This window comes from Temnothorax nylanderi, unplaced genomic scaffold (genome assembly GCF_030848795.1).
Source record: "Temnothorax nylanderi isolate EJ_2023f unplaced genomic scaffold, tnyl_v1.0 TNYL_tig0063_pilon, whole genome shotgun sequence".
Lineage (NCBI taxonomy): Eukaryota > Metazoa > Arthropoda > Insecta > Hymenoptera > Formicidae > Temnothorax > Temnothorax nylanderi.
Window position 1 is genome coordinate 435821 of NW_027249125.1, and position 25966 is coordinate 461786.

The 25966-nt window shown below is 41.6% G+C and overlaps 1 protein-coding gene and 1 long non-coding RNA gene across 10 annotated transcripts in view; one reads left to right on the forward strand and one right to left on the reverse strand.

Annotated features, from left to right (window-relative positions):
• Positions 1-25966, reverse strand: part of Ten-m (teneurin transmembrane protein Ten-m) — a 515153-nt gene that overhangs the window by 338604 nt on the left and 150583 nt on the right. For all 9 annotated transcript variants that reach the window (XM_071707983.1, XM_071707972.1, XM_071707975.1 and 6 more), the window contains exon 2: positions 25876-25960. In XM_071707983.1, the coding sequence (XP_071564084.1) occupies positions 25876-25891 (16 nt within the window). In that variant the 5' untranslated portion in view covers positions 25892-25960. The remainder of the gene's footprint in view (positions 1-25875; positions 25961-25966) is intronic.
• Positions 1-25966, forward strand: part of LOC139773520 (uncharacterized) — a 106004-nt gene that overhangs the window by 43247 nt on the left and 36791 nt on the right. The window lies entirely within an intron of this gene.

Consider the following 25966-nt stretch of genomic DNA (forward strand, 5'->3'; position numbering starts at 1 on the left):
TAGTTCGCCTTGCAGAAATGAACCAGGTGGGGTTTTCGTCACAAATGGAAGAGCTCGACGATTTTCGAAATAACTGTGATCGAGAAAAAGCCCTGTGTACACAGGGCAAATATGCGGCGCGCCGCTAGCCGAAAAAAAAAATGAATTGTGGACATCTTTGCCGAATTAATTGCTAAATCTGTCTAACCAATCCCTGGTTTCCTAACTGTTTCCTGAAGCTATATCGCGGTGGAATTTTTCATCAATAGAAACGTCGTTTCACCGACGAGGCGAACGATCAACGATGTAGGTAGATATTTTTGTTACGCTGGCCGAACAAAGCCGTCCACTTTCATCGCCCACGCGTTCCGCTCTCTTGTCTCCTTGCGCGTCCTCGAAATTTTATTTCATCGGCCGGCCCATCAAACGATAAATGTTTCATGCGTTCCACGAGAGACTGACCTGATCCGCGTCATTCGTTTGCAACATCATTGTTTTGTGTGTGGTATGGCTCTGCTTTCCTCTCTTTCTCTCCTTCCCCCTCTCTGTCTTCCTCTCTCTCCTTCTCTCTTTCATTCTGTTTCTCGCGGAAGCACAGACCAATCCACCATTGCTGTCCTGAGAGGCTCCGGAAACGTTAGCGAGGGTACTTTGCGAAAATTGAATCCCTTCATTTTCTCGATGTTTACCGTGGAGGAATTGCTCTTCAGTTATGGTAACGACAGAACGTCAAATGACGAGTCAAGGAAGAAAGTCAAAAATGCATCGATCTTTACATCAGTATTATATTGATGATACTCATGAGAGAGACATTAATTTACTGGCAAAATATGCAAATGAGTTAAATGACAGTTGACAACTTATACTGTGGATACAATTTTTACGGAAGTCTTATTGGCGCACACCACGCTTTGAATTTCGCTATGTTTCTTGAAATCTAATGACATCTTTTTAAAGCAAGTTAGTACACATATATGTGATTGTTTATAATGAAATTGTAGATATTGAAAATAAAAATTTTAATTTCAAAAATCAAAATTAAATATACGATCTTTTTAGATATGTACAACGATATAGAATGCATCTAAAAATGAGCATTAAAATGCAAGCGCGCACATTAGCTCGCATCACTATGCAGATTCTTGAGTCCTGATCTCGCGGTTCGCGATATCCCTTTTGCCTCGTTCAATCAATCCTTTTCTCTCTATCGTTCTTTGTTCCGCTCGCTGGCCATCATAATTGCCGGTAGGTCATTTTTCACTGGTCGTTTCGCGTAGCGCGACGGCGGGCGCAACGCAGTAGCGGGCAGAAGAAGGACGGCGGTGCGGTGATTGATGACGTTGTTTTTTCGTTGTTTCATAAATCCGGATTCTCGTTATCGATAGATCTGTAACGATGCGCGCTTATATAAATTGCCACGTGGCGCGGACCACCCCGGTGGACGTTATCAACGAGAAGGTCTCGATTAAGAGGAGCTCCTCTCCTTCTAATTACGAACAATAAGACACGAAGACTATCTTCCTACTTCCCTATCCCTCACCGTTCCTTCGCTCTATCGACCCGCCCGAAAGAAGAACGAGCGAGGATCGTTTCGTTCGCGGAGAAATGGTTCCTGAAGTGTAATTTACGAGCCGGGAGTTCTTTATCCCCCGTCCCGCGTAACGAGCTCCCAAAGATATCAAAGTACTACATGGTCGTTTGGTCGCTAACTCGGCTCGACGAGCCCGCCGAATTTATCTACGGGACGCAATTCTTTCCTTTGTCCCGCATCGGTTAGCGGAAAACAGCGCCAGCCTGTTCGTAAACGGTTTAGCGACGTGACCGCGGATAAAGGGATGCGCGTTCGATCATCGCGTTTATCACTCACCGAAATGCGTCCGGTGGATCGGCTAACGTACCTGAAACAGATAGTAAAATGCATCGTTAGCGACGGCCTGAGCAAAAAGTTAACAGCTGATATATCACCACGCGCGATAATTATACATATGCAACAACTATTCGAAGCTATGTTAATAATTCGGATATGTTAACAATCTGTTACCAAACGAATGTATACGTGAATATGTCACGTTTTTTTTTAGCTGTCCTAGTATGTAGTCGAAACTGTTCAGCGTTTTATTTGAGTGACTACGAGTATATTGCCTGTTTACTTCTGTCTAGCATCCTGAAAGCGGATATCGAACTAAACCTGTCTCAAGGTTACAACTTTGAGTACGTCGTCTCTTCAGCCAAGATTACGAAGACCGACTTTGCGATGATCGGCGAACCAATGTCCTTTGCGCGCTGCCACGATGCAATTATGACGTTGCCAACGGCACGTCGACCTTCTGCCTTCCTAGGAAGCTACGGCTAAGGCCGCGGTGCTTTGTGGTTTTACGCTGTGTAATATACACGCGTTGAATTTAATATCGGGCGGTTTCGTACCATCGGGGCTCATTGTCAGGTTGGCCTGTGACGTCGCGTCGGGTTAAACGCGATCGTTTTACCACCCGTCATTTCAATCGCGCGTTAAGTATTAACCCTCATGCGCTACCTGGGTCGACCAATTTGCATACTGCCCGTCTATTACATCCTGACCTAGCGCTGACAGACTCCTAGACGGTGGTCGGTTCACACAGTTGCCGGGGTTCACTTGCATAATGGACCTAACTATTCGGTACTCGGGGCTATCCTTCACGTTGCTAATTGATCAGTAATCAAATTGACCTACGGCGCACTTGTGCACTGCATACATTAGGTCTCGCCTTACTTTATGAAAATGTATTAAACGAATGGATTATATATATTCCATGCCTTTACAGTCGCGCGACTATACATTTCAACTAATCTAATAATCTGCAGTTTTAGCGCTTTATCTGTATATCGTTAGCGCTTTATAAAAAACTGTTCGTAAACAGGGCGTGTCAAATTCATCTTAGCTCGTAAGCGGGTCATAAGCGATTTCACACTACGTCTAAACCGACACGTTTTTAACATGCTAAAAAGCACATAAGCTGATATGCTTTTTAGTGGTCTTTTTAAATCTATATACAAAAGAGAAATGCAAAACACACCAGCAGGCGGTCCGCGGCCACTTCGTTGGCAGGTCGCGTGTTTGATAGTTTTCCGTTGATAAGCTTAGCATATAGAACGATAATAGGAGATTGTCAGTTGTGTTAATACAAAATGTGAACTGGGTACTTTTCTAGAAGAATGATTAATTATTACAACTCAGCATAATTCGCGTCTAATCTTATGTTTCTTTTTTGCATTTAATCTTCTTTGCGCTTTGTCAAGGATGTTATTTATCTTATCTATCAATCCTGATTTGATTATCGAAAATTTGGTTATTTATGAAAAAAATTCTAAATGATAAAATAGGGTAAAATATATATTATCTTCGTAACTTTCAAAGAAAGTGTACATACCTATCTCAAATGGGACAAGGCGAACCTTCCTTCTTTATACAAATTATGCAATTTATATTCCGTTGAAGGGTTGACGTCCGAAACCTTATTATCCTGCATGTGCATTTTGCTAGCTCGTATTTTTTTTATTTATGACTAATATATTTTTTGCAAAACAACGCTGCATAAACGCTGTTGAACTTTTCAATGTTGTTTCTGGATATTAACTATTTTATCTAGGATGAAAGTAGTTACATAAATCATAAGCATAAGCATAATTTATTTTAAAAAGTTACAGATTTTATATAATAATTTAACATTAATAACTTTCTATTACTTGCATCTAAAGCTCAACGCTTTGCCTTCTTAGCGGTAATATTCGCATTTTTTTGCTGTTTCGGCACTCAAGAAATATTTAGAAAAATTTTAATAAATTAAACGGAAACATCAATTTCTTCGACATTTCGAAAAAAAACCTTACGGCTCTCCTCGCTCATGGCTTGCGTCTGTTTTCGAGGAGCGAATGGGGGAGAGAAAGGAAAAGCGATCGGTGCGCGAGCGAGGCGAAGTCAGCGACGCGTATAAAAGTTCTGCGAAGGCGTACTACAATGGCATCGAGGGTTGCGGGGATGAAAGTTACGGTGAATCATTGGTGCGGCGGAGAATTGCTCTCCGGGTACACCGCTTTGCTTCGCTCATAAAATAAATCTGATATTACCGAGTCCTCTCTCTTTCTCTCTCTCTCTCTCTCTCTCTCTTTTTTTCTTTCTCTTTCTCTCGCGGTTTTAGCATGCATATATCTCAACCCTTCTAGCTCTCTTCCATCCCTTCTAGCGGCGCGGTACACCGGTATTCCGAAACACAATAGGGCGGTCGTGAGAAGTACCCGGAGCTCGATTCAAGCGGCGCCGCGTTTTCGGTATCGGATCGCGCGCGAGAATCGAGTCGCCCGAGGGGCAGTATCGTAAAACGGATAGTTTTTGCAGTGCGGGTCATGAACGTCGCCCCGGGCTATGCGCTTCCCGCGTTGTCGACACGCTGGGTTAGAATGATCGCCGTGTATACTTTCGACCAAAACCTCCTCTTTCTACTTTCGCCGCGTTTTACCCCACTGATCAATTGTTCGCCGCTATCAACACGTTTTGCGGCGGCCAAAGATAGCCCGGTCTTTATCGTGCGAGATACTACGGACTATTATGATCTGACTGTAAATAAACAATTTTTTTTAAATTTATATTTATCCTAGTGTGCATAAAAAGGTACAAAAATATTTACTATTTTATAATATTCTTTGCAATTTTAATTTTGGCAAAATTTCTTTCTGAATATAAAATTTTCTAAATATTTGTAAAAATATGGAAAAATAACAGTGTTTGGATGTATTATAATATTACATGTATCTTTGTCGCTATTTCGATATCACATAACGTTCGCAAATACATTTCTCAACAAAATTAAAGGGCCACTTTCTGGTGGTCCTTCAATGTTGTCAGGGCCACCCGATAGTGAAGGGTCACCAAGAAGTGGCCCTTTAATTTTGTTGAGGAATATATGTTACCATTTCTTGGTCGCCACAGTATCTCGTAATACCAGAGATTCCACGATGCAGTGTGGCTAGTTGCGAAACTTGATGTTATTGCGAATAAGATCGCTGTATCTCAAATTGAAAATTATTGTTTGATACTGTTCGAGAATTCAGCAAGTTTGGCACGGACCCCACATTGGTTCTATAGCTCTCACTCATCCATTTGTCTTCGCGTCGGAATTATTTTTTCCAGCGCACAAGGGGCGTCGGTAACTTTTACGGACGCTTCGATACGGTCGCGTCGAAAAGGGTCGCCCGGTCGTCTTTATTCGGTTCGTAAAGTCGATTCTTGAATTTGCGTGGTCGCTTCTCGTAGCACGGCTAGGTTTGCACTTTTACGAGTGTATCCCAATAGTGTTACGAATGTGAACAACGCCGATCTGCGCGGAAAGACCGGAAGTAAAAGCGACCGTAAAAAACGTCACGTTTTAAGATAATCGCGGGATGGTTCCGGAGGATGAAAGAGCCCATAGCGACACATATCTAAAGCAGTTTACACCGTTTCGATGATCATATTAATGCACCCTTACAATATTGAATATATCAAACGTATCGAGATTGCTCGACGAATAAAGTTTCCGTTTTGATCCATAAAATGTTGGTAAAATGATTAACAAAAAACAGATTCAAATCTCACAATTACCTAAAAAGAATATTTCTTTATATCTAATGTGGCAGTTTTAAAATCTAACATTTATTGCATAAAGTACATTCTTGACATGTCATTTATATGTTTAAGAATTTTAATATAATTTCTTATAAGAGAGATTTCTCTTTAAATAATTATTCTCATATAATTGAAGTACTTTGGTAACAAATATTATATTCCTGTACATTTGGCATAAATATAATATTTTTTTTATCGGTTCTGAATATAAAGGTTCTGCTTACGCATCATAAAATGTAATGAAGTGGTAGCATGCTAAAATGCACTTTGCAGAGTCATGATAACTAAAATCAGGGGGGGTTACTCGTGCCGAATTTACAGTTATGGAAATTTCATATGCCATCCGGTAAGAAAGGCAGGGGCGAGTAGCATGTAGAAGAAATGACGTTGTACGGTGATCTGCATTCTGAAATATCGAGACTGTATTAACTTTTATGGTTGTGCCAACATTATTATCATCTAGGACATGTCGCTCGTAAAGGAAGTCTCGAATAAAGAGTTAATAAACTCCTCCAATGAAAAAGTTGTTATGTTCGTTGCTGAACTTTACGATGCGAGAATATCTCGCTTTGTTTATCTCATATTGACACTGTTTTATAAACGATGCTTTTCTCTTTGATAATCCTGTTTCACAGTTATGTAATGCATAATGCATAATCTGTAAGAGGATTAATTTACAATAGAAACTTTCAATTATTTTAAAAAATTTCAATATCCATTTGGAAAGACAATTTTAGCGCACCAGAATATTCTGAAATTAACTCGAAGCTTCTCTATATTTCCGTTTTATGATATCAATTGAGGACGGAAATGAAAGTGGCTGACGGTAGCGCTATTGAACAAAATTTTTTTTACGTTATTGACCGCGCTGCGTTGCAAGTTTCCACCGAATAAATTCTTCCAATATCCATATCGTGCATCTTTTTCATTTTTCACTTTAATTTTTTGTATTATTAGTGCATTTTTTATATTATTTATACGTTCCATTGATTGAATTCCATTGATGAATAAATGTACTCGTAAAAATGCCGTTTTTATAACATTATGAATTATTAAAACAAAAACCGCAACGGACATGCGATCATGAACTTCGCGCCTATGGAGACTGTCGTTATGTAGTTACACAGCGTTCGCGGACAGAAATTTCGAAATTGGTATTTCAGTACGTTGAAGTCAGAACGATGGAAAATTCTCCCTCGACGAATTATGGCAGGGAAAGTATGACGTTGTTCTCAAGCGTTCCCAACGGATCACGAATGAATGTTATATGGGCTTCAGCTCCCTTGCTCTTCCTCGCCGCGCGGCCCACTCGTGTTCTCCTCTTCTGCGTTGCTACTGTCACCATATTTGCAGCACCCCCGTTTTGCTGTCAGCTCTCGGAGAAAAAACGGCCGGACGACCGACCAACCGTCGTATAATCGCGCCTACCGATTTTTATCTGAATGTCAATGATGTCCGTGATGTCAATCCCGCGGGCTGGGAAGCTCCGTGTAATCGAGACGATTTAAAAAATCTGCATACATCGCTCCCGAGATAGTTGTGCGTAACGTCTACAAAAGGGGGACAAGAAATGAACAATCATGAACCGCCCGATCGTCGGAGATCGTTACACGGTTCCCGCTTCCGGCCAAATAAGCTCTCTCGCTTACGTGTAACGATGTCAGGGGCCGGTTGACATAATGAACAATTAATATGCAAACAGCGAATACTTAATGCTAAGTTGCGCGGCAGATTCTGATAGGCTATTTGTGAGATTCATCGGCTTTACGGGAGTCTCCTCCTGCTCCATTTTGGTTTCTGTTTTAGTCTTTTACGTTTTAGCGTGATATACGGAAAAATATAAAATTAAAGCAAAAGATGCTTAGAAATTAAAATATAAGTCTAGCAGAATTTCATGTTAACATATAACATATAATATAAGTATGACACTTAAAGCTTGAATACTATATATCACTGATAGCGAATCGATTTCATGTTAACATTATATCAAGTTACATTGCTATTTTTTAACTATGTGCGATTTAATTCAATAAGTTCGTGAAAGTTCGTTTCAAGGCCGACGAAAGTGAGATACTGGCAGAGAATCAGGTACAACTTTCTTGAGCACAATAAATTTAATTATGCTGCTTTTAGAAAAAGAGAAGAGGTGGCGATTCAGTATTGAATTGCCGTGAAGATGATGGGCTAGACTAATTGGATTTTCCAGTCAACTTTCTTTTCTTTCAGCTAAAAAGAGTTCTTTGTTCGGCAGTTCATCAGCATCAAATGCCCCATTACCGTCAGAATCAAGTTATCCTCGAACTGTCTTCCTAATCAAATGTAGATGTTATATATAAAAAAGATATTTTCCTATTTCCCAATTCTATTTTTTTTATTCTATTTTTTTATTCTATTTAAATTATTGCATATGACATTTATCACCAAAATGCGCATTTTCATCTGTAAATTATTTAACAATTGAGTAGTTTTGAAACTTGACGACCCAATTTCTGCCAGAGCTCTCTTTCTCTGCAGTCAATAATCTTCATCAAAAGCTGTGTCGTGGTGGCTCGTTGCCTCGGGGATTGGCTTATTACTATTATTGTATTTGTAAGAACCCTCTTTAAATTATGAGCGCGTTGCAATGGATGGTGGAATATCGACTCCCCATTCCTAATTCCTTTCTTCGTAGCAAAAATGTAATTAGTTTGTCGCTGAAGACAACACTGATTAAATATGCAAAGGTATGAATCGAGCGTGAAATTGGCCGAATTGTTTTGCAATGAGCTTAAGCGAACACGAGAGGGAAGTAGTACATAGAGTGTGCAAGATTAATGAGAGAAGACAGAGTGTCATCCTTTATTTTAGCGATGAAATCGATAATATGCAGAAAGCTGGAGGAAAACTGGGATTTAAATCTGTATCATAACGGATGCAAATTATTATATTACGTTCTAAGATATTTCTTTTTTAGATCAGAAGTGTATTAAATTTAAGGTACGCAGGAAGAACAATTTTGCTGAAGTATCTAAAAATTAGCTGGATACAGATCTGAAAATAATTTTGTTGGATCGATCATCTCAAAATAATTATGTAGGACACTCAAACTGCTTGTTCAAATGTCAAAAATTTTTTGCAGTATTATCGTTATACTTTAGCGTTCTACTATAGTTATCCGGATGGTGAAACAAAATTATTTTTATATCTGTATCTAGCTAAATCTTTATATACTTTAGCAAAACCGTTCTTTTATATAGATAACAGTCCAATTTTTTTGTAATATAGATAGCCCCGGGATCGGTGCGTCTAATCGAAAAGGAAAGGGTGAAAACACATTTCCTCGTCCATAGGCATTGCAACTATAGCCTGGCGTGCGTAATTTAGGAAAATTGAGAACAACCCTTCATGTCGTCGGCAGTGGTGTTAGAGGGTTTCGCGAAGGCGAGTACGCTCTCGAGGCACTTCGTATGGGTAGATTTTAATAGCCAATCTGCGAAACATTGAAACAATCTCTCATAACACATTCAAGCGTGCGAATGTGTGCATTTTAATTCAAGAATACAGGAAGGCTTACATCTGTCCGCGATATAATAAGCAGGTTTTCATTGTCATTGCTCCCGAAGATGAAAATTCCTATTTGAGTAGGAATTTTAGAATTTAAGAGAAACATTGCAAGCTTATGCAAAATGTGCTCATTTAATTGTTATATGTAAATAATTAAATTATTACGCAATAATTCTCTTACATGACGCGGAAAAATATACGAAAGAATTAAGTTAGCACTTAGATAGAATATCCAAAAAAAGAAGAAAGAATTAATTTCTATATATTGGTAATTAGTCAACAGAATCAACAGGATGTAGAATCGTCAGTATATCATTCTAGAACTTGATCCACATATATAAACGCAAATATATTTGCAAACAAAAAAAGCGACAATCACGAGACAGATGAAGCAGCTGGGGTTTTTTTCATACACGCTATGAATTACGACGTAAAGACACTATCTACGGAGACGACTCGAAAGTAACAAATGAAATGACGTGACAAACGATTTCATCCCCTCGATTACATTCTACGTCACTCCCGCCGCGTCGCGCCGCGCCGGCACCATGCCATTCTTCGCCTCGAGGCGAAATATTTCAGCGTGGCGTAGCGGATACAGCCTACGGCGTGCGCCCGGCTTTCGAAATCGCGTGCTTAGCCACGCGAGAAATGGTCCGTGGGGTGTCTTCGAATCAGAGAATTTCAAGGGTGGTAATTATTAGCGGTGCCGATTCTCCATCGTGGCACGAGCTCACGCGCCCGCGAGGCCTAAAGGGATTCTCGAAGGGGTCTTTCCATGGGCAAAATCGAGCTAACTATTTCGCCGGAACGACTCCAGGGAGGGATACGAGTTGAGAGATTGACAATCCGACGTTGAACGGCTGGACGAGATCGGTTCAGCTCGAGGAGGTAATCCAACATCCCTCTTAAGACCGTGCTTCGATCGAGGAAAGGAACTTTCCGGGCTTTCGTTACTATAGACTTTCGTTTCCACAATCTTCAGGGGAAAGACCGATATTGACGAGAGTATCGTGGAAATATCTTTTTTGAAGTAATCATTATATTCTGAAATATAGTAGACTATATACACATATATAGTAGCTACAAAATATATTTTAATTACGTGTTTGAAAAATGCTAAAAGATGTTAAAAGTACTTTATAATTTTTAATTTACTTTGTTGCGTTCTAAAGTATTCGTTGAGTATAAAAGCATTAAACGAAATGATAATTTATTACGTAATTGCGTATTGTAAATTGATATACATATATATTAGATATTTTTTATAAGATAAGAATAAGAAGAATTAGGTATATATTATTATGTAAGTATGCGAAAGATATCAGTGATCGAACGGTTTCGGTCTGTTTCTAATCTCAAGATATCTCCAGAAGAAGAGCTTAGAACTATGCAACTCGTGCACGAGCGAATTCTTTTCTTTTGCTTCGTACCGAATAAACATCAGGAGAAACGCGAACCCTCGTCTGTTCGTGTTCCTTGATCATGATCTAATCCGGGCGACTTAACTGCCTGACTTTACGTATCCTGTGGAATTAGGGAATAAAGATTATTAAGTGACAGGCCGAAGAGGCCCTTCGAAACGAAGGGACAGCCGGAAAATCCGGGTTGACGCGAGTGAGATTTTCTCAGGCCGTGCCGACTTATAAACGTCGTGACAAGAAACAAAATATACCTACGCCTGCGGAGAATCATTAAATTTATAGCGTATTTATAATTAAGCGCGACGTGTCACGTAATACGTATGTATATTTGAAAATAAGCTCAAAATGTGTAATCTGTGCAGGAAAAAACACTTTTGCTTCACTTACCGCAGTTCGTAAATATTGGACTTTAAGTCCCGAGCATTTAAAAACTTCCGAGAAATTTCCCGTACAGTTGTACAATCTGAGAGAAATTTTTGCATGGTACGTTCTTCGGGAAGTTACAGTTATAGCTAGTGTTGTACGTAAGTTTCTCGCATATTCGTAGGTTATCACAAAGCGAAATGGTAATCGGCCAACTCACGAAGTTATTTTTACTTTAGCGGTCTTTAACGTAATAAGTGGTGTCTTGCTGGTTTTCTTTCTTTCCTTATTAAAATATAAACTACGAAATTTGTGCATTAACGTATATACATATCTTTTTATCTTTGCAAGTCAATTTCCGTCCGATGCAAATTGGACTTGCATTTTCCTGCGGAATTTTTAACGCGAATTGGAATGAGGCGACGTGTGAGACTGCAGGGGCGAGCTAGTGCTTTCTCGCACAACTTGACTCTTAGCGAGGAGGATGACGCGTTACAGAGAGGGTTGAGAGCAGTCTGTGAAGGAAAAAGTGAGAAAGAGACGGGTGGAAGATAACGCCGAGACGAGTAAAAGGATCCGTCGAGCGAGCGAGGCAGATAGATAGTAGGAAACTGGTAAACTTTCCCAAAGCATAACCGTTACCGTAAGGCAATGACGAAGTGGCACTCTGCGCCTCGCGTACAGGTAGATTCATCTGCTCGCCCAAGGGTTGCTTCTTACTTCTTGCGCGGAAAACAGTCTCTCAGGTTACCGCGTGCGTCTCTGACGTTAGTCAAACTTCGCGTTCGCGATATTTTCCATATATCCTCGTTGCCCGAATAATATTTCCAGGCTTTCCAGCTAAAACCGAGTATATTATACCGGGGAATATTACGTGGGATGCTGGAAGATAAGAAAAAAATCGAAGGGGAAGAATATTACATTAGTACGAGTCATAGCGCGCGTATGTTCAGTTCTCTTGTCAATCTTTTCAATAAAGTAACTCGAAGAAGATATAATTGAATTTTCGCTGGTAAATATATCGCGCGTAATATTCCCGTGCAAGATGGAAAATCGAAGTCACGTAACTTTCTATATGTTCCATAGCTGCGCTCCGTGCAATCTCTTCCTTCTTCTAGACTTCTCGTTTGCGTTTCGCGGTCCGATGGAAATTCAAGGAGTTATGCCCCCGAGGATGGTACGGTCTAGAAGGGTAATATCGGAGTGCCGTTTCGATTCGCGGACCATAGCCTCCCTCTCGTTCACGGCCATCTTTCCCGTCGATCTTCTCGTTAACGCGTCTAAGTAGCCAGGCTTCGTTCAACCCCGCTAATTCAATAATATCGCTGAATCTATTAAGCGGATAGGATCGGCCGACGGAGTAGGGGGGACGATAGTAGGTAGGGAATGGACCGGTGCTCTCTAATATCATCTCGTAATGCTCCTTACCTACCCCATACCCAACTCTCTCTCCGTGGTAATGGGTTTTCGCTACCCCTGAAATTTTGCCATATCCACCTATCGCAACCGACGTACTACTCCACGGAAGCGCGACGGATCAAATTGATTCGATTCGACGCCAGGGAAGGTACCAAACTAATTGGCTATCATGAGTTCTGCATATCTTGAAATTTTGATTAATAGATACCTTCCCTCGATTCGAGAATGTCTACGGGGAATGTTGGCTATGTATCGTCGCGGTCGAATTTCGCGGAATTATTTCATCAAAGGGCGAAAGTATCGCGTTGGGATTTTAAACACAAATATATATATACACTCTGAATTTTCATTGATAAGCGCTCGCAGTAATGCTCTCCGTTTCTAACCTTTTTTTAAAAATAAAAACATGTATATTTTACACTGAATGGGGTATATGCCTTTCAATAGCTCTTATCGTTTATCCCACTTGATCCGCGTTCTAAGGCTCTCGTACGTGCAAATTTAATACTTCAGTGTCGCTCGATCGTCCGTGTCGAATCAAAAAGTCATTTTCTCTCTTGAGCTCACAAAGGTCAAGCTTCGTCGACGACGGCAAAAGCGGGGTAATCTCGTTCACCCATAGCCTCTTTCCCGCAGTCTCTCCAGGCGCGAACGAAATTTCATCTGGATTGTTATCTCGACGAACAAGAGACAAGTGATTCGCGAGAAGGAGAGAAAAAAAAACGCTATGAACCCTCGTGTTTGGTCGTAAGTTCTATGTCCAGACGAGGCTGCGGAATTTAACGCTAGCGTCCACACCCGCCGTGCAAACCTGTCTGGACGATGACCGAGCCTGTCTCCAGGCTCACTGATAAATCGTCCCGCGGCTCAGCATCCGCTCTCCGTCGACGACGCCGCCGCACCGCTATTTTTAAAGAGGTAACAAATGACGCTTATAATAAGCGCATTCAGACCGAATAGCGTGTGCCCGCTTTGCGCAAACTTTGTCACGACCGCGGTCGCGCTCTTTTATTTACATGGCGGCGTATGTCGCACCGACAGAACTCTGCTTTCCTTCGCGCCTTTCGACGAAAACTGGGAAAGCAGATGAATGGTTTTCGTCGCTGAAAAGATTCCGTAGTAATGCACGCTTGTTAAAAATATTAATGTGTTTGTAATGATTAAGGCCAGGCATCAATCTTTATGTTGTTGCTGCTGTTTTTTATTATCCTGTACGTACGAGATGCTGGTGGACGTTTTATCACGAAACGCATGTACAAGGAAACGCGTGTGTTCGATACTCGGGGTGTCGTCGTCGACAAGATGGATCGCGCGACATATCTCAGCCGACATCTTTTTCAGACAACGCAAAGAAATCAGCAACGACTTAGCGGAAGCCCATCCTCCTCTCCGCCACCCCCGGTTATACCACGGCCTGCTTCCTCCCTCCTGCTTCTTTCCTTTCCTGTTTCCCTGTCGGATTCTTTTCCTTTTTAACTTCCTCCGTCGAGAGAGAATGGCGTGTCGCAGTCGACTCTCGATTCAAATGGGTTTGGCGTATCGCGATCGCGCGGATCACCCTCTGTTTCCGCGACGTACGACTCCGTTTCCCATGAATAACGCATCTTCCCGGGGAAATCGATATGCAGATTGCCGGAGTGTACCGACGTATACTCTCCTGTCTCTTCGTCGCCTTAGTCATACGGCAGCGATTCGGGATATACGAATTTGGGTCAGTGGCAACCTCATATCAGGTTTTTTCTCCTTTTTTTTCGTGTAATCGCGATTATTCCCTCGACGTGCAGATTCGTCGTTTAAAAAGCGGAAACTAGCGTCACATTTAAGGTGATGTAATACGTGAGCATGAAATTGAATTGTCTCACTGTCAGTAAATATCTACGATCAATCTGCTCGCGATTGCCCGCGGGAGAAATCGCATCGGATTTCCGGCGACTATCGATTTTTCGTGACGACGACGCGACGCATCGCTGCTTACATAAGGCACGCCATGTTTTATGCGCGTAGGCAACACGCCATATTATTGCATATGTACAATCAACGATTGCCGATACATCTCTCGCAGCATCGCTTTTGTGCTTTTCGCGATTAAAAGCTGCATAAACTGGCGACGGCACGTTTTATTTCTGGCCATTTGAAGAGCGATTCTGCCGATATGGGATAGTCATACGTTATAACTGGTTCGCGTATTCATCTAAACATGATAAAAAAAACATTGCGAAAGGGTCACGCAACAATGAAACTGTTAATAACACGCCATTTCGGATGTTCGATACGTTCGATATTATTATCCGTTTTGCGTCCAACATTATGAATTGCGCGAATAAATTATATAATTCCGACAATGAGTAATGCAACGCGGAAGTGCTGCGTATAATAATACGTATCTACAAAATCGCGTTACAAGCGTAATCAGAAATTTGGTGTTTTTAAAGTGGATCGTTAGATCCATTCTCGTGTGTATCGAGTGTTTAATATCATTGATATTTAGCCACTCGATATTAGTACATTTGCGAATGGTATGAAATTCGACCTCGTAATCCATGGCGTCTAGTAAAAAGCGTGCGCTTTCCTATCGCAAGATTTTCTATCGATGTCGGTTCGATGCAAATAGAACCTACGAGTCGAATCAAACTTTTACCGAGTTCTCTCTCTCTCTCTCTTCTCGTCTTTCATCGACCATATAATTAAATCGCGCAGTTGAATGCCAAACGTGAGCCAATTTACGACGAACGTGCGTACGTGCATGCGTGCGTGCGTGCGTGTAGCGGTGATAATGACAGCTCGGCTAGCACGAATCAATTAATCGTAGTTGACGCAGCGAAACCAAAGTGTCATTATCGACTGTAGACTAAAATAAAATGCTTTTGCAGATCGATTTGGATTCGGTTCATTTGTAAAATCGCCGAGTAAATAACGAACGAGAGATTCGCGATCAGTCCGATTTGTCTTGCGTAATTTGAGCTTGGCAAACAGATGCAATCTGCGCCGATTCAATGTCTTTATTGTATCCAGTTCCGTTGGAAATTTAAATTGCCGAAACGAGAAACGGGAAACGCGCGCGCTGTGCCAATGGGCTATCGAACGTTAATCGGCTTTATGGATTCTGTGTGTGCCGGAGTTATCGATCCAGAATAAAGTTTACAACAAATTTTATGCACATCAGCATATTCTCTTTAGAATATCTGCACAAATAGATGTTTTTAATGGATAAGTTAAAATATCTGTTGTATATAAACACAAACATATTTATTCTCAACAGAATATATTGATATCGTTCATATTATATAAAGTACTGCGAGAAGCGTACATTTCCTCATAAATAATTATGATAAAGAAACGTAAATTATCAGAAACTTAATTACATTTTGATAATTACTTAGATAAATTTAATATTGACAGGAAGAAAGCTATAACGAATAATGTGGTCGCTTCTATGGAATCTTTATTTTGGAAATATTAATCACAAATTTTCTAATGCAGAGTTTTTCTTATCTTTTATAACATAATCGCGCGATATATAACGTCTACAATGAAGAATGAGGTAAATCGGTAATCAATTTTCCCGCGTATACTTTTATTTTCTCTCAGTTTTCATAATAAGATTTATTTCTCGTATTTCGCGGTTATGAGAGATCCTTGCAATTTTAATTATACAGTTAGTGATAATGTTCCTACTTTTTATTATCGCGTTAACGCTGTGATAGAGCTTCTGCCTCGCGGAAATACGGCTACTAAATTCACGAAAGCTGATAACGCTTAAAGGTCTTTAGATACGCGGAAGGAACGAACGCCAGCAAATTCCTTTGGGTAATTAGCGTGTTCGTAAGTAGTAGAATACCATGGGGATAGCGCGAGGTATAGGACACACACTTCGGTTGCATTTCCGTGATACGTGTATATACATATGTGTATGGAGTTTCCCCGTTTCTCTCTCTCTTCCTCTATTTCTCTCTATTTCTCTCTCTCTCTCTCTCTTCTCTTTCCTACTATCGTAGATATATACGTGCACATACATCTGTGCACAAAGCATGCTTCTCTCGATTGGTAGCGAAACTGGGTCGGACTTCTTGCATGGTGTAGCGTGATTGCGCGAGATGTACATTTAACATTCCTCATTGACCCCCGCGTTAGTTGGTTCGATCGAATAACCCGTTACGAACCCCTTCGCTTCAGAGGCAGGAGGTGCCCGGCGCGGCGCGGCGCCGAAACGGTATCCAGACGCACGTCATGCAAAGGCCGCGGCGCCACCCCGACACGTTCGATTTTATTGCGATGATTCAGACACGTGGGGAGCATCGTCGAACGCGCTTTGAATAGTTCCATTGGCAGGTTGTAAAAAATACGAGTTACGAGTCCGTTTTACGTGCTGCTCTTACATGAATGGTTCCGGACGCGTCTGCATGGAGATTTAATGGTCCAGACACTCATATCGAACACAATGATGCCACCTTATGTATGCACACGTTTGATATCTTCGTTTAATATGCTTCCTTTTGATCTTATTATTGCGCATTTAATTTTATCATTGCTAATTATTAAGAAATTTTTACTGTTTTAATATTCGACTATCAATAAGCGCCAAATATATAGCAATGGATAATTTTCGTATAAAAATAAATCATTTTCACTAACTTTTCACCGTCTTATTTGTTCAACTGCTCGTTTATTGTCCGTAGGCTCCCAATTTTGCGGTTAAATCCAATTAAAAATCACGAGGTCATTTATTTGCTCAAGGGATACAATCGAGCTTGAGGAAGGAAGGACGGGAGTGGGTGTAAATAATGGTCAAGCGGCCAGAAAGGTCGGTTTCTGCGAGAAAGGGTACGTGGCAAAGAGAAATTAAGGCAGCGGTTGCCAGAGTGTAATGAGTGCTAAAGCCGCACTGGCGTAAGAACCAGAGAAAATGCATAGAACCGCAAAATTTAAAACGTAACAAAATTGTAAATATAATAAGATAGGAGAAATGGAGAAAACGCAAACGGCGAGAGAAATTCATTTTATTGCATTTTCCAAACATATTATTTTATTATAAATATATATACATAACATATACATATATATATATTTTATTACATGTAATTTATTATTTTTATTACGTATGCATGCTTAATATCTCATTAATACATCGTGATTTATTGATGCGATATACTTAAGCGATTCATTTTATTTTCTTTCAAGCACTTGATGCAGTTTTATGGGTGCAGTTCTTACGGCTTTTTTTCTGATCAAACGCGGTATTATGGTATATTATCCGTCTAATTGCGCTCATTAATTATATCCGTTCTTGACTCCATTCGGTATGGAAGATTAATCTTTGAGTCCGCTCGGCGTACGTTCCTGCACCAGTGAGCGGGCAGAAAGGATGGATTAGTCACCTGCACTCAGGGCATGCGCTCGATAAGAGCTCTTCTAACGTTAACCTGCCGAGTGGTCGCCGCTACCGTTGCAATTGCCATTGCTCCCGGCATAGCCGCCATTTAGATTTCATTACGAACCTTAAACACGCGCTATTTACGAACCGGCAGATAAATATAAGGCCCGTCGCCGTATAGTTTGCTGTCTAGTAAAATACATATGTTTCAACGCGCCTTTCCAACGACTTCATTGAGATTTATACATGAGATTGACCGTCGACGGTCAAAATTATTGTACATGATGACCGCGAACAGGACGCTGTATCCCGACGTATCACGACACGACTATCAAGAATGTCGTTAAGTCGTTATGACATCGTTCTGACGAAAAAAAAAAGGAAGAAGAGGAAAGAAAGATTTGCGACGCTCCAAACGTGACCGTAAGTTTTAGGACAAGACGCTCTAAATTCGTAGAGAATTGCTGGACGAAGCTTTCGGGTAAATTAAGGATCGTACGTAAGAGACGTTTCTGGCCATCCTCAATGACGGTAATAACACTAACTTCTCGTCAACCTTCGTTGAGAAAACCCTCGAAGGATTCTCTCGCCCAACATGGCAGTATTTCGTGGGAACATCTTCAAGCATCGTCCCGATGATGCCGTCCGTGAAGCGAAAGGAAGAACAATGAGATCATTTACGAAAAGTGGATTGCCTGGTTGAAATATGAATGATGATCGTGTTGTACTTGCCATGGTTTTGAACAATCAATTAATATTTTACTAACAATCGAGATGCTATTACTATTGCAATTCTCGAGTCTTTCCGAGCGCGAGTGGCCAGATACTACTCATAGCCCAACAAAAGAAACGAAGAGCTCTTTGTCTGATCTCATCGGTTACTTCCCTTAACCAATCAGTCGTCCTCCGCTGGAAATCCAATACTTCGATACAATTAAATTTCCCAATATTTCGATATTCTTGCCGATAACGAACGGGACAGCGATTGAACCGAATCTTGAGAATGACGGTTTAAAAGATGCGCGGGCGAGGGCCGAGCGCAACGGAGTTCCTCCCGACGCCGACGAGGAAAACCGGCTGTGGCTTTGATGAGTCACAAAGAGAAGGGCACGCGTATTGCTGCGAAACGGAACGCGAATCTCAGTCGTCAACGACGGCTTCGTCCTCGGCGATGCCGTTTGTGACAGAGAGGGATTGTGCGCTATAGAGGTACAGGAGGTTAGCTCAGGCGTGATCCAGCATAATGCGAGAGCAATTTGGTGAATGGAGTTAATTCAATAGAGGCCCTCGAGCACGCCTCCGGTACTCGGGGGGCCTCTTCAGCGTCTGGTGAACGTTAACCTCCACCAGATACAGCTCTCCTACGCTGTCTGTCCGTTTTGCTCCGACTGACGCGACGTACGAATCCGCGGCTCGAATCTTGCAGGTTCATTTAAGCCTCACGTGGCCTGAATCGGGACGAATCCCGGTGAGAAGAAGAAACACCCGTTTAAGTCACAACAGCTTCTACTTGTAACGTATTTTTTCCCTCACCGACTAGTCAGCCAGTCTTTATGATTGCTTTCAAGTAACAAGCGGATTCAGAACGAATTTGAGATATAAGTGCGTTGTATATTTCTCTCTCAGGACAAATATTTTCAATTACATATATATATACTATACTGTGTAATAGTAGATATTAATTTTAAGCAAATTTCTAGTGTGTCTAAATTAAATATATAAGTTATTTTATTTAGCTTAAAAACACTATAAGTATATCTTATAGATATAGATAAATCACTTTTCTCAGATGTGTGTATCTTTATTTTTTTTTTCTATTATATTATATCTTCAATGTTTTATAAATTATCCCGATGCTATGATAGAAAATAAAAGATTCAAGCACGCGTAGATGTTCGAAATGCCTACGAATCAAGTAAAGAAAGAAAAATAACTTTTGAAGGGGCACGGAATCGTCCAGTCCACAGCTTGCTTTGCGAGGTTGCGTATATCCACGAACGAATGGATGATAAATTTACGACGGAAAATAAAACGAAGGCAAGAGAAATGAGAAAGATCTCCTCAGTCGCACAATGCGACTCGTTACTGACTCGGTTCCGTTCATTCTCTCTCTCTCTCTCTCTCTCTCTCTCTCTCTCTCTCTCTCTCTCTCTCTCTCTCTCTCTCTCTCTCTCTCTCTCTCTCTCTCTCTCTCTCTCTCTCTCTCTCTCTCTCTCCCTTCCTCCCTCCTCCCTCCCTCCCCCCTCTCTCTTTTCCTCGTTGCACTCGCAGACACACACGTGTTCTCGAGCTGTCTGCCAATCGAAAATCGTGTCGGCGATCAAATTGAATTTCCTACATTCACTTCTTTCTACTCGTTGAGAGCAGGGCGATCGAGAGTGGCTGAGGAAAAAATCTCACGGGATTTTCCGCGTTCGAGATGCGTGCGTTCGAGAAAGCAATCGTGCAGTAACTCCAACATCGCGCAGCCGTTCATCCGTTCGCATAATTGTTGCGCCACCGACAACGGATGTTTCTATGCGCAATGATGTTATCTCGATTAAATATCATAAAGAAATTAATAACGTGTGATATCAAAAATTCCATGCACCAATAATGAATAACAAAACGCCGCGTTGCTGTAACAATTTTTAATTATGTTGAACGTCAGTCTATCGGGGAGACACTTCGCGACGAACAAAAAGCCCCGTTATTTCCCAACGGAATAATAGCTTTCGTTTCCAGTTGAACGGCGGGCGAGTTGACGCGCGGATTGACCCTCGATTGTTTAAAAAAAAAAAAGAGAAAAAAGAACCGAGAAAAAATACACTAAAATTGGCAATGCTGCGAAATGATCGGTCGCGTGTGTTCGCGTGGACGTCGCGTACCAGCCGCGACAACGTTGCCGGGGCGAATCCGTTTTCGCGCCCGGCTGTCCGCGGCAGATTTTTGGTGCGGATACGTTATGGGTCACTCCGGGTGGCGGACAGTTACGTCGACGTGGACAATCGATGTTAGCTATCAGTTGCAGTTTGCGCGGGGCGGTTATGCTCGGGACAATTGTTATTGACAAATCGTAATGTCGGTCATCAGTCATGACTATGACAGGGCACCTGCAGCGTCGTGCAGCGAACGGCGTGTTTATGCTCACGATGTGCGTATCTCCTGCACAAAGACGATTTACACGACTCCGAAGGAGTTTCGTAACTGATGAAAATTTTTGCGTTCTCGCTATCGGGAAAGTTTCCATCGGCAACAAAAGGAGAAAAATACAATTTGTCCTAGTTATTAATTTTAGTATTACACCAATCGTTTTTTTACTTATAAAAAAGACAGATATTACACTATAATACCTGTCCACTTTATCCCTATAAATTATAAGCTCTTAATTCTTAAATTGTCACAAATCATACATAATTTAATCAGCCGATTATGCGGATTACATGGATGTGTAATTTCTGTGTTACGCTTTTCATGCGCGTGATATTATTATTTTAATCTTGATTTAAATCGAGCTACTTTATCGTGTTTTGTACATCGACGCAACGAAAACAGAACGCATCACGAAATTAGTCGCGCAGGAAATTGTTCGTACGAAGAACACGTACATACCTGTCAGTGTCGTAAAAAAAGTGTAAAGGCACCTCAACGTCTAGATCATACCGGAACACGGAGATGCACGGGGAGAAAATGTGAGTTTTCCATTCCAGGCGTCTGACGAGCATTAATTACGGACAGCGCATACGGTGACGTCGACGCGTTATCGGCATTGTTATTCATGATCACTGGCGGGATCCTAGATGCGACAGACCGTAACATCCAGGACGCCATAGGTGGTCCTGGTTTCTGAATGCTGCGACGACCTCCTGACACTTACGATTAGCGAATGTCTGCGGCGTTTCCCCAGTTAGACACGTTACACACTTTATTATCATCTCGAACTGACAGTCAGCGGTATTTGATAAACGACGATGAAGTCGACCTTCTAATTTATGTGTGATTATCCATACTATACGTATACAGCTGTATAACAGCTGATTATATCCAATTTGTCGTAATGAGGATGGCACTTCAGTTTTTATCAGATTATTTCTATCGTTTGAGCAGACCGTTTTAAAATTTCCACTTTTCTGCGCGCGAAAATTATTTTCCGCAAAAATGAGAAATAATTTTCAGTCAAATATATCTTCGTTAAGCGGTAAAATATTAAAAAGGGTATCTCTTTTTCCAATTTATTACTTTTACGCACGTGAGATTTGTGTAGATTTATGCACAATGGAAAATTGCGCTTTGAGCTTGATGTGATAATTCTGATACATTAAAAGTCACATACATAATTTTAATATATTAAAGTCAATATTTATCGCGCGTTGTAATGCATGCATATTTAACGTACGTATCATGGATTACGGTGCGAGTTCTCACACAGGAGGTGCTCGAGTAAAATTATTGCCGTTAGACTTAGAAAGGGGATGATAGGAATACTCTAGTGTGCTGTAAGTAAATCGGGCAATTCACTGGTGAAACGATCGTTCTGACACTTAAAAGACCATTAAGAACTTGATCACTAGTTGTCATCTATGAAAATTTATAATGTAGTATAACGAACGTTACTTACAATACTAATTCATTTCCCGAGTAAAAAATTTATACGAAGATATGAAGTTAAGTAACAGGTGATTTATTTCCATATAATTCAGTTCGAAAAAGAAAAATAAAAATCGTTTTCAGTCATTTGTAATTTGGAAATCGACGCTCTGATATTTTTCTCAAGTGAAAATATTCTATAAATTAATTTAAAAATTTATGCGTAAAGAAAATATCGAGAAATATTTCGCGCACATTCATGCAAATGTGAAATTACATTATTTATACGAGCATAGCGCCCCGAACCTTACGTACATTGCGAGCTGGTTCGTATTAAATTCATATGGTTCAGAGAGCAACTCTGATAATCCACGTTCGAAACCGAAATTACGCGGAATATAACGTAGCGGAGGTTGGCGTTCAGTTTCGAATTATCGACCATTCTCGGGCGCATCGATAGAATCCATTGTTGGCTTGCACTCAAAGTGGAAGCGACATTCGCGGAGACGAGCGGAAGACTTTGGGCGATGAACGGATGGACATTCGGAATCGTGTACGAGCTTAGACTAACCCGCTCCTCTGCCGAAATGACCCCCGCTCTCTCGAGTCGAGGTTCGATGTGGCTTTCGGGGGGGGACGAGATATCGCATTATTCCCGACTGAATGGGGTAAATCAGGGTCTCGTAGAGTTCCAACGTGGAATCGGCGGTTCTCTCGGATCGCTGATGTCGAGAGGATGAGGGTTAGCTGGCGGCAGCGGCTGCCTTGGGAATTCAATTATACCTACGGAACAATGGCACCCGCGCTGGTAATGAAGGGACCGTCGCCGGGAGGTCATCAGATTACGTGGTATTTACAATATATAAGCCGGATGGTTGGCGGATGAAGAGAGTTCCTGGCGGCATTTCTTTCTCGCAGTCCGACTCGCGTCCCCTTCCACGAAGCGCCGCATAAAGAGTTAATTCGTAAGACGGAGGTGGATTAGCGTCAATTTTTTAGATAGCTGTATGCGGAGAAAGCGGTTCATATCGCACAGAGTCACTTCAGCACTTTCCTCCGCTGTGACCACGTCTTTCACCGCGCGATTTCGCGCGCATGCCGCTAATTAAAGATATGCATTCCATTTCGTCCCGCTACGTCGACGTCGATAGTTTCTATCCGAGTTATTTATCGCAATGAGCAAGTAGATAATCTTGCTTTGGCTCACACCCGGGAACAATTCCTCCGTGAATTTACATCGATAAACGCGACGCGCGCGTTACGACGCAACCCATTCGGTGCACTCTACGCTGTAGCGCTGCAAATTGGATGAAATGGTAGCTGCGCGAACGCGCTACTCGTCGGGACCGTGTTACGCGATAACTCTTGACATTAACGTTGGTTTACGGCGGGTATTCGTTTGGGCAAACGCCTGAATAAATATCGGCTTAGCGCGAACGAGGTAGAGAAAATGTTGCGGAGCGGAAATATTTAGTCGTCTTTGACCAGGCCGGAGAGAGCGAGAGGGATTCGTAATTACGTTAAGGGTGAGAGAAAGCACGGGGGATAGTCTAACGGTCCTGGGTCTCTCGCTCGATCGACCATGTGTTTAGAACCGGGAATGGATTCTATCAATAACCTCTTTAAAACGGGCTAAATTCATCATCCGCCCTGTATTCGGCGGCCGTTCGCGTTCGTTTTCTACATTTCCTCTTCGTCCCTCGAAAGGAAGTTGCGACCGCGTTGCCATTCCCGTGCGAGAGGTTGCGGCGACAGCCAAGCAAACCGATCCGAAGTAAATTATCGATCGTAACCCTTTGATATGTAAGGAAAATTGAAAAGACACAAAGTTGTAAAAGCAACATTGTATTTTTATTCCGTACTATTCAATCGTCGTATCTTAATTTGTTATTCCTTTCCGCGTTTCAATTACGAAGGCTAATCAGTTCCTTTGTCTGTGCCTAACGTCGTCAAGCAGTTGAAACACGCGAATGATTTATCCTCATTTCTCATTCGCGACAGTCGTGTATATTTTTCTCTTCTTGTCGTGCACGACAACGAGAAAGAAAAATATTTCTTTCGTACTTATGTGCGTTCTGTGAAATATGTTTAAAATATTCAGGACTTGTTTAGTGGAGAGTATTACCGCAACAAAAGAAATACAGAACGCTGCCGCTGCGACTCTCTCCTCTTTGTGCGTTGTTGAAGACCTGGGGATTGGAATTAACATGGGATCCGGAATGCGTTTCCACTGAGGGAGAATCGGGTGTCTCGTTAATATGGATTTCACTAACGATCCGACTAATTTGTACGCTCTTTTTCATTCGGAAAGGTATCCCTCCGTAAAATAGTAAACGAGACGAAAATGCTGAAAAGACGTTGCAAGGACAAAGGATGCAACGAGGGATCAGTGTCCGCTGTACATCGACTGTGGATCCGCTCATCCGTGGAGAGCCTAGTGGTCGACTCAGTATACATGCATTTGCATGTGAATGACCAGAAAGATGCTTAGATATTACGGATATGTCCCCTATGGCGGCTCTTCTATTAGGCAGGACGAGATAACGTCCGATGTCAAAAATATGAGGACAATTAGGTCACGAGAGGGGGAGAAAACATCTTGACGGGACGACAGCACGTGTCATTGCACCCTCGAGACATATTGATTAGCTATCTGATCCGACACATACATGGACTGCATTCCCAATCAAAAAGTTCCACAGCGATTTTAATAAATTTTATAAATGGAAATGGGACTATTAGGATATATAGTCTTATAGTTTGTATATAAATTGTTAGAAAACTCGTTAAATCATTATTGATTTATTCAACTCTGAAAACTAGCGCGAAAGAAAAGACATCGTCAAAAACTATAATAAAGTGTGATACTAAAACATCACTAAATTTTTTAAAGAAAAATATCGTCAAAAACGCTTTGTCTTATTCTTTTCAATCTTTGCTTTTTCATCATTTTATATGTAGGAGAAATGTTCTTTCTATATAAAGATACAATATTAATATAATTTCTTTGAGTTTTTAATGCGTTATCGCGCTTTATTTTAATTGTAAATTGGAGAGGTTACCGCTCTATCGATCGCTCTTGTACCAACTAGACGATGACACGATGGACACGACAAAGTCAAAACCTGGAATCGCGTAACTTGGACCGTCGATTAGGCGATCCGTACACGTCTGCATCGAGTCGTTTCCCCTCGTTAAGGAATGTAGGTGGATGAGAGGGCGAAGATGGCGTGCGGATTGCGGAAGCAGTCGCGAGCGTTTTCGCGCTTCGCAGCCGCAGCAGTTCGGAGTTGCCATTCGGAGCACGTAGATTGCTAACCTAACTTGTTTAGCGGTTTTAGCGGTATTTGATTAGTTGAGTGAATTTCCGAACTGTTTCAGACCGCCGCCCGTTCACTTGGCCGGGCTGGAAATCGGACGAGGACAAACCTTCCGTGAATTCGATAGATACACGGAGATATCGGTGACGCGTCTCTCCCGTAAAGTAAAATCGTTCGCCGCCGGGAGGAGCCGGGAGATGTATTTCTACGTTATATTTTAGAACGTAATATTATCGAACGGAATTGGCTTACCTTGCGAGTAGTTCATGTCCTTCTTTCATGTACCTCGATAGTCACTCCTTGTCGGAGTCGCGGTTATACAGGGACAAATCTTCACCTGGAA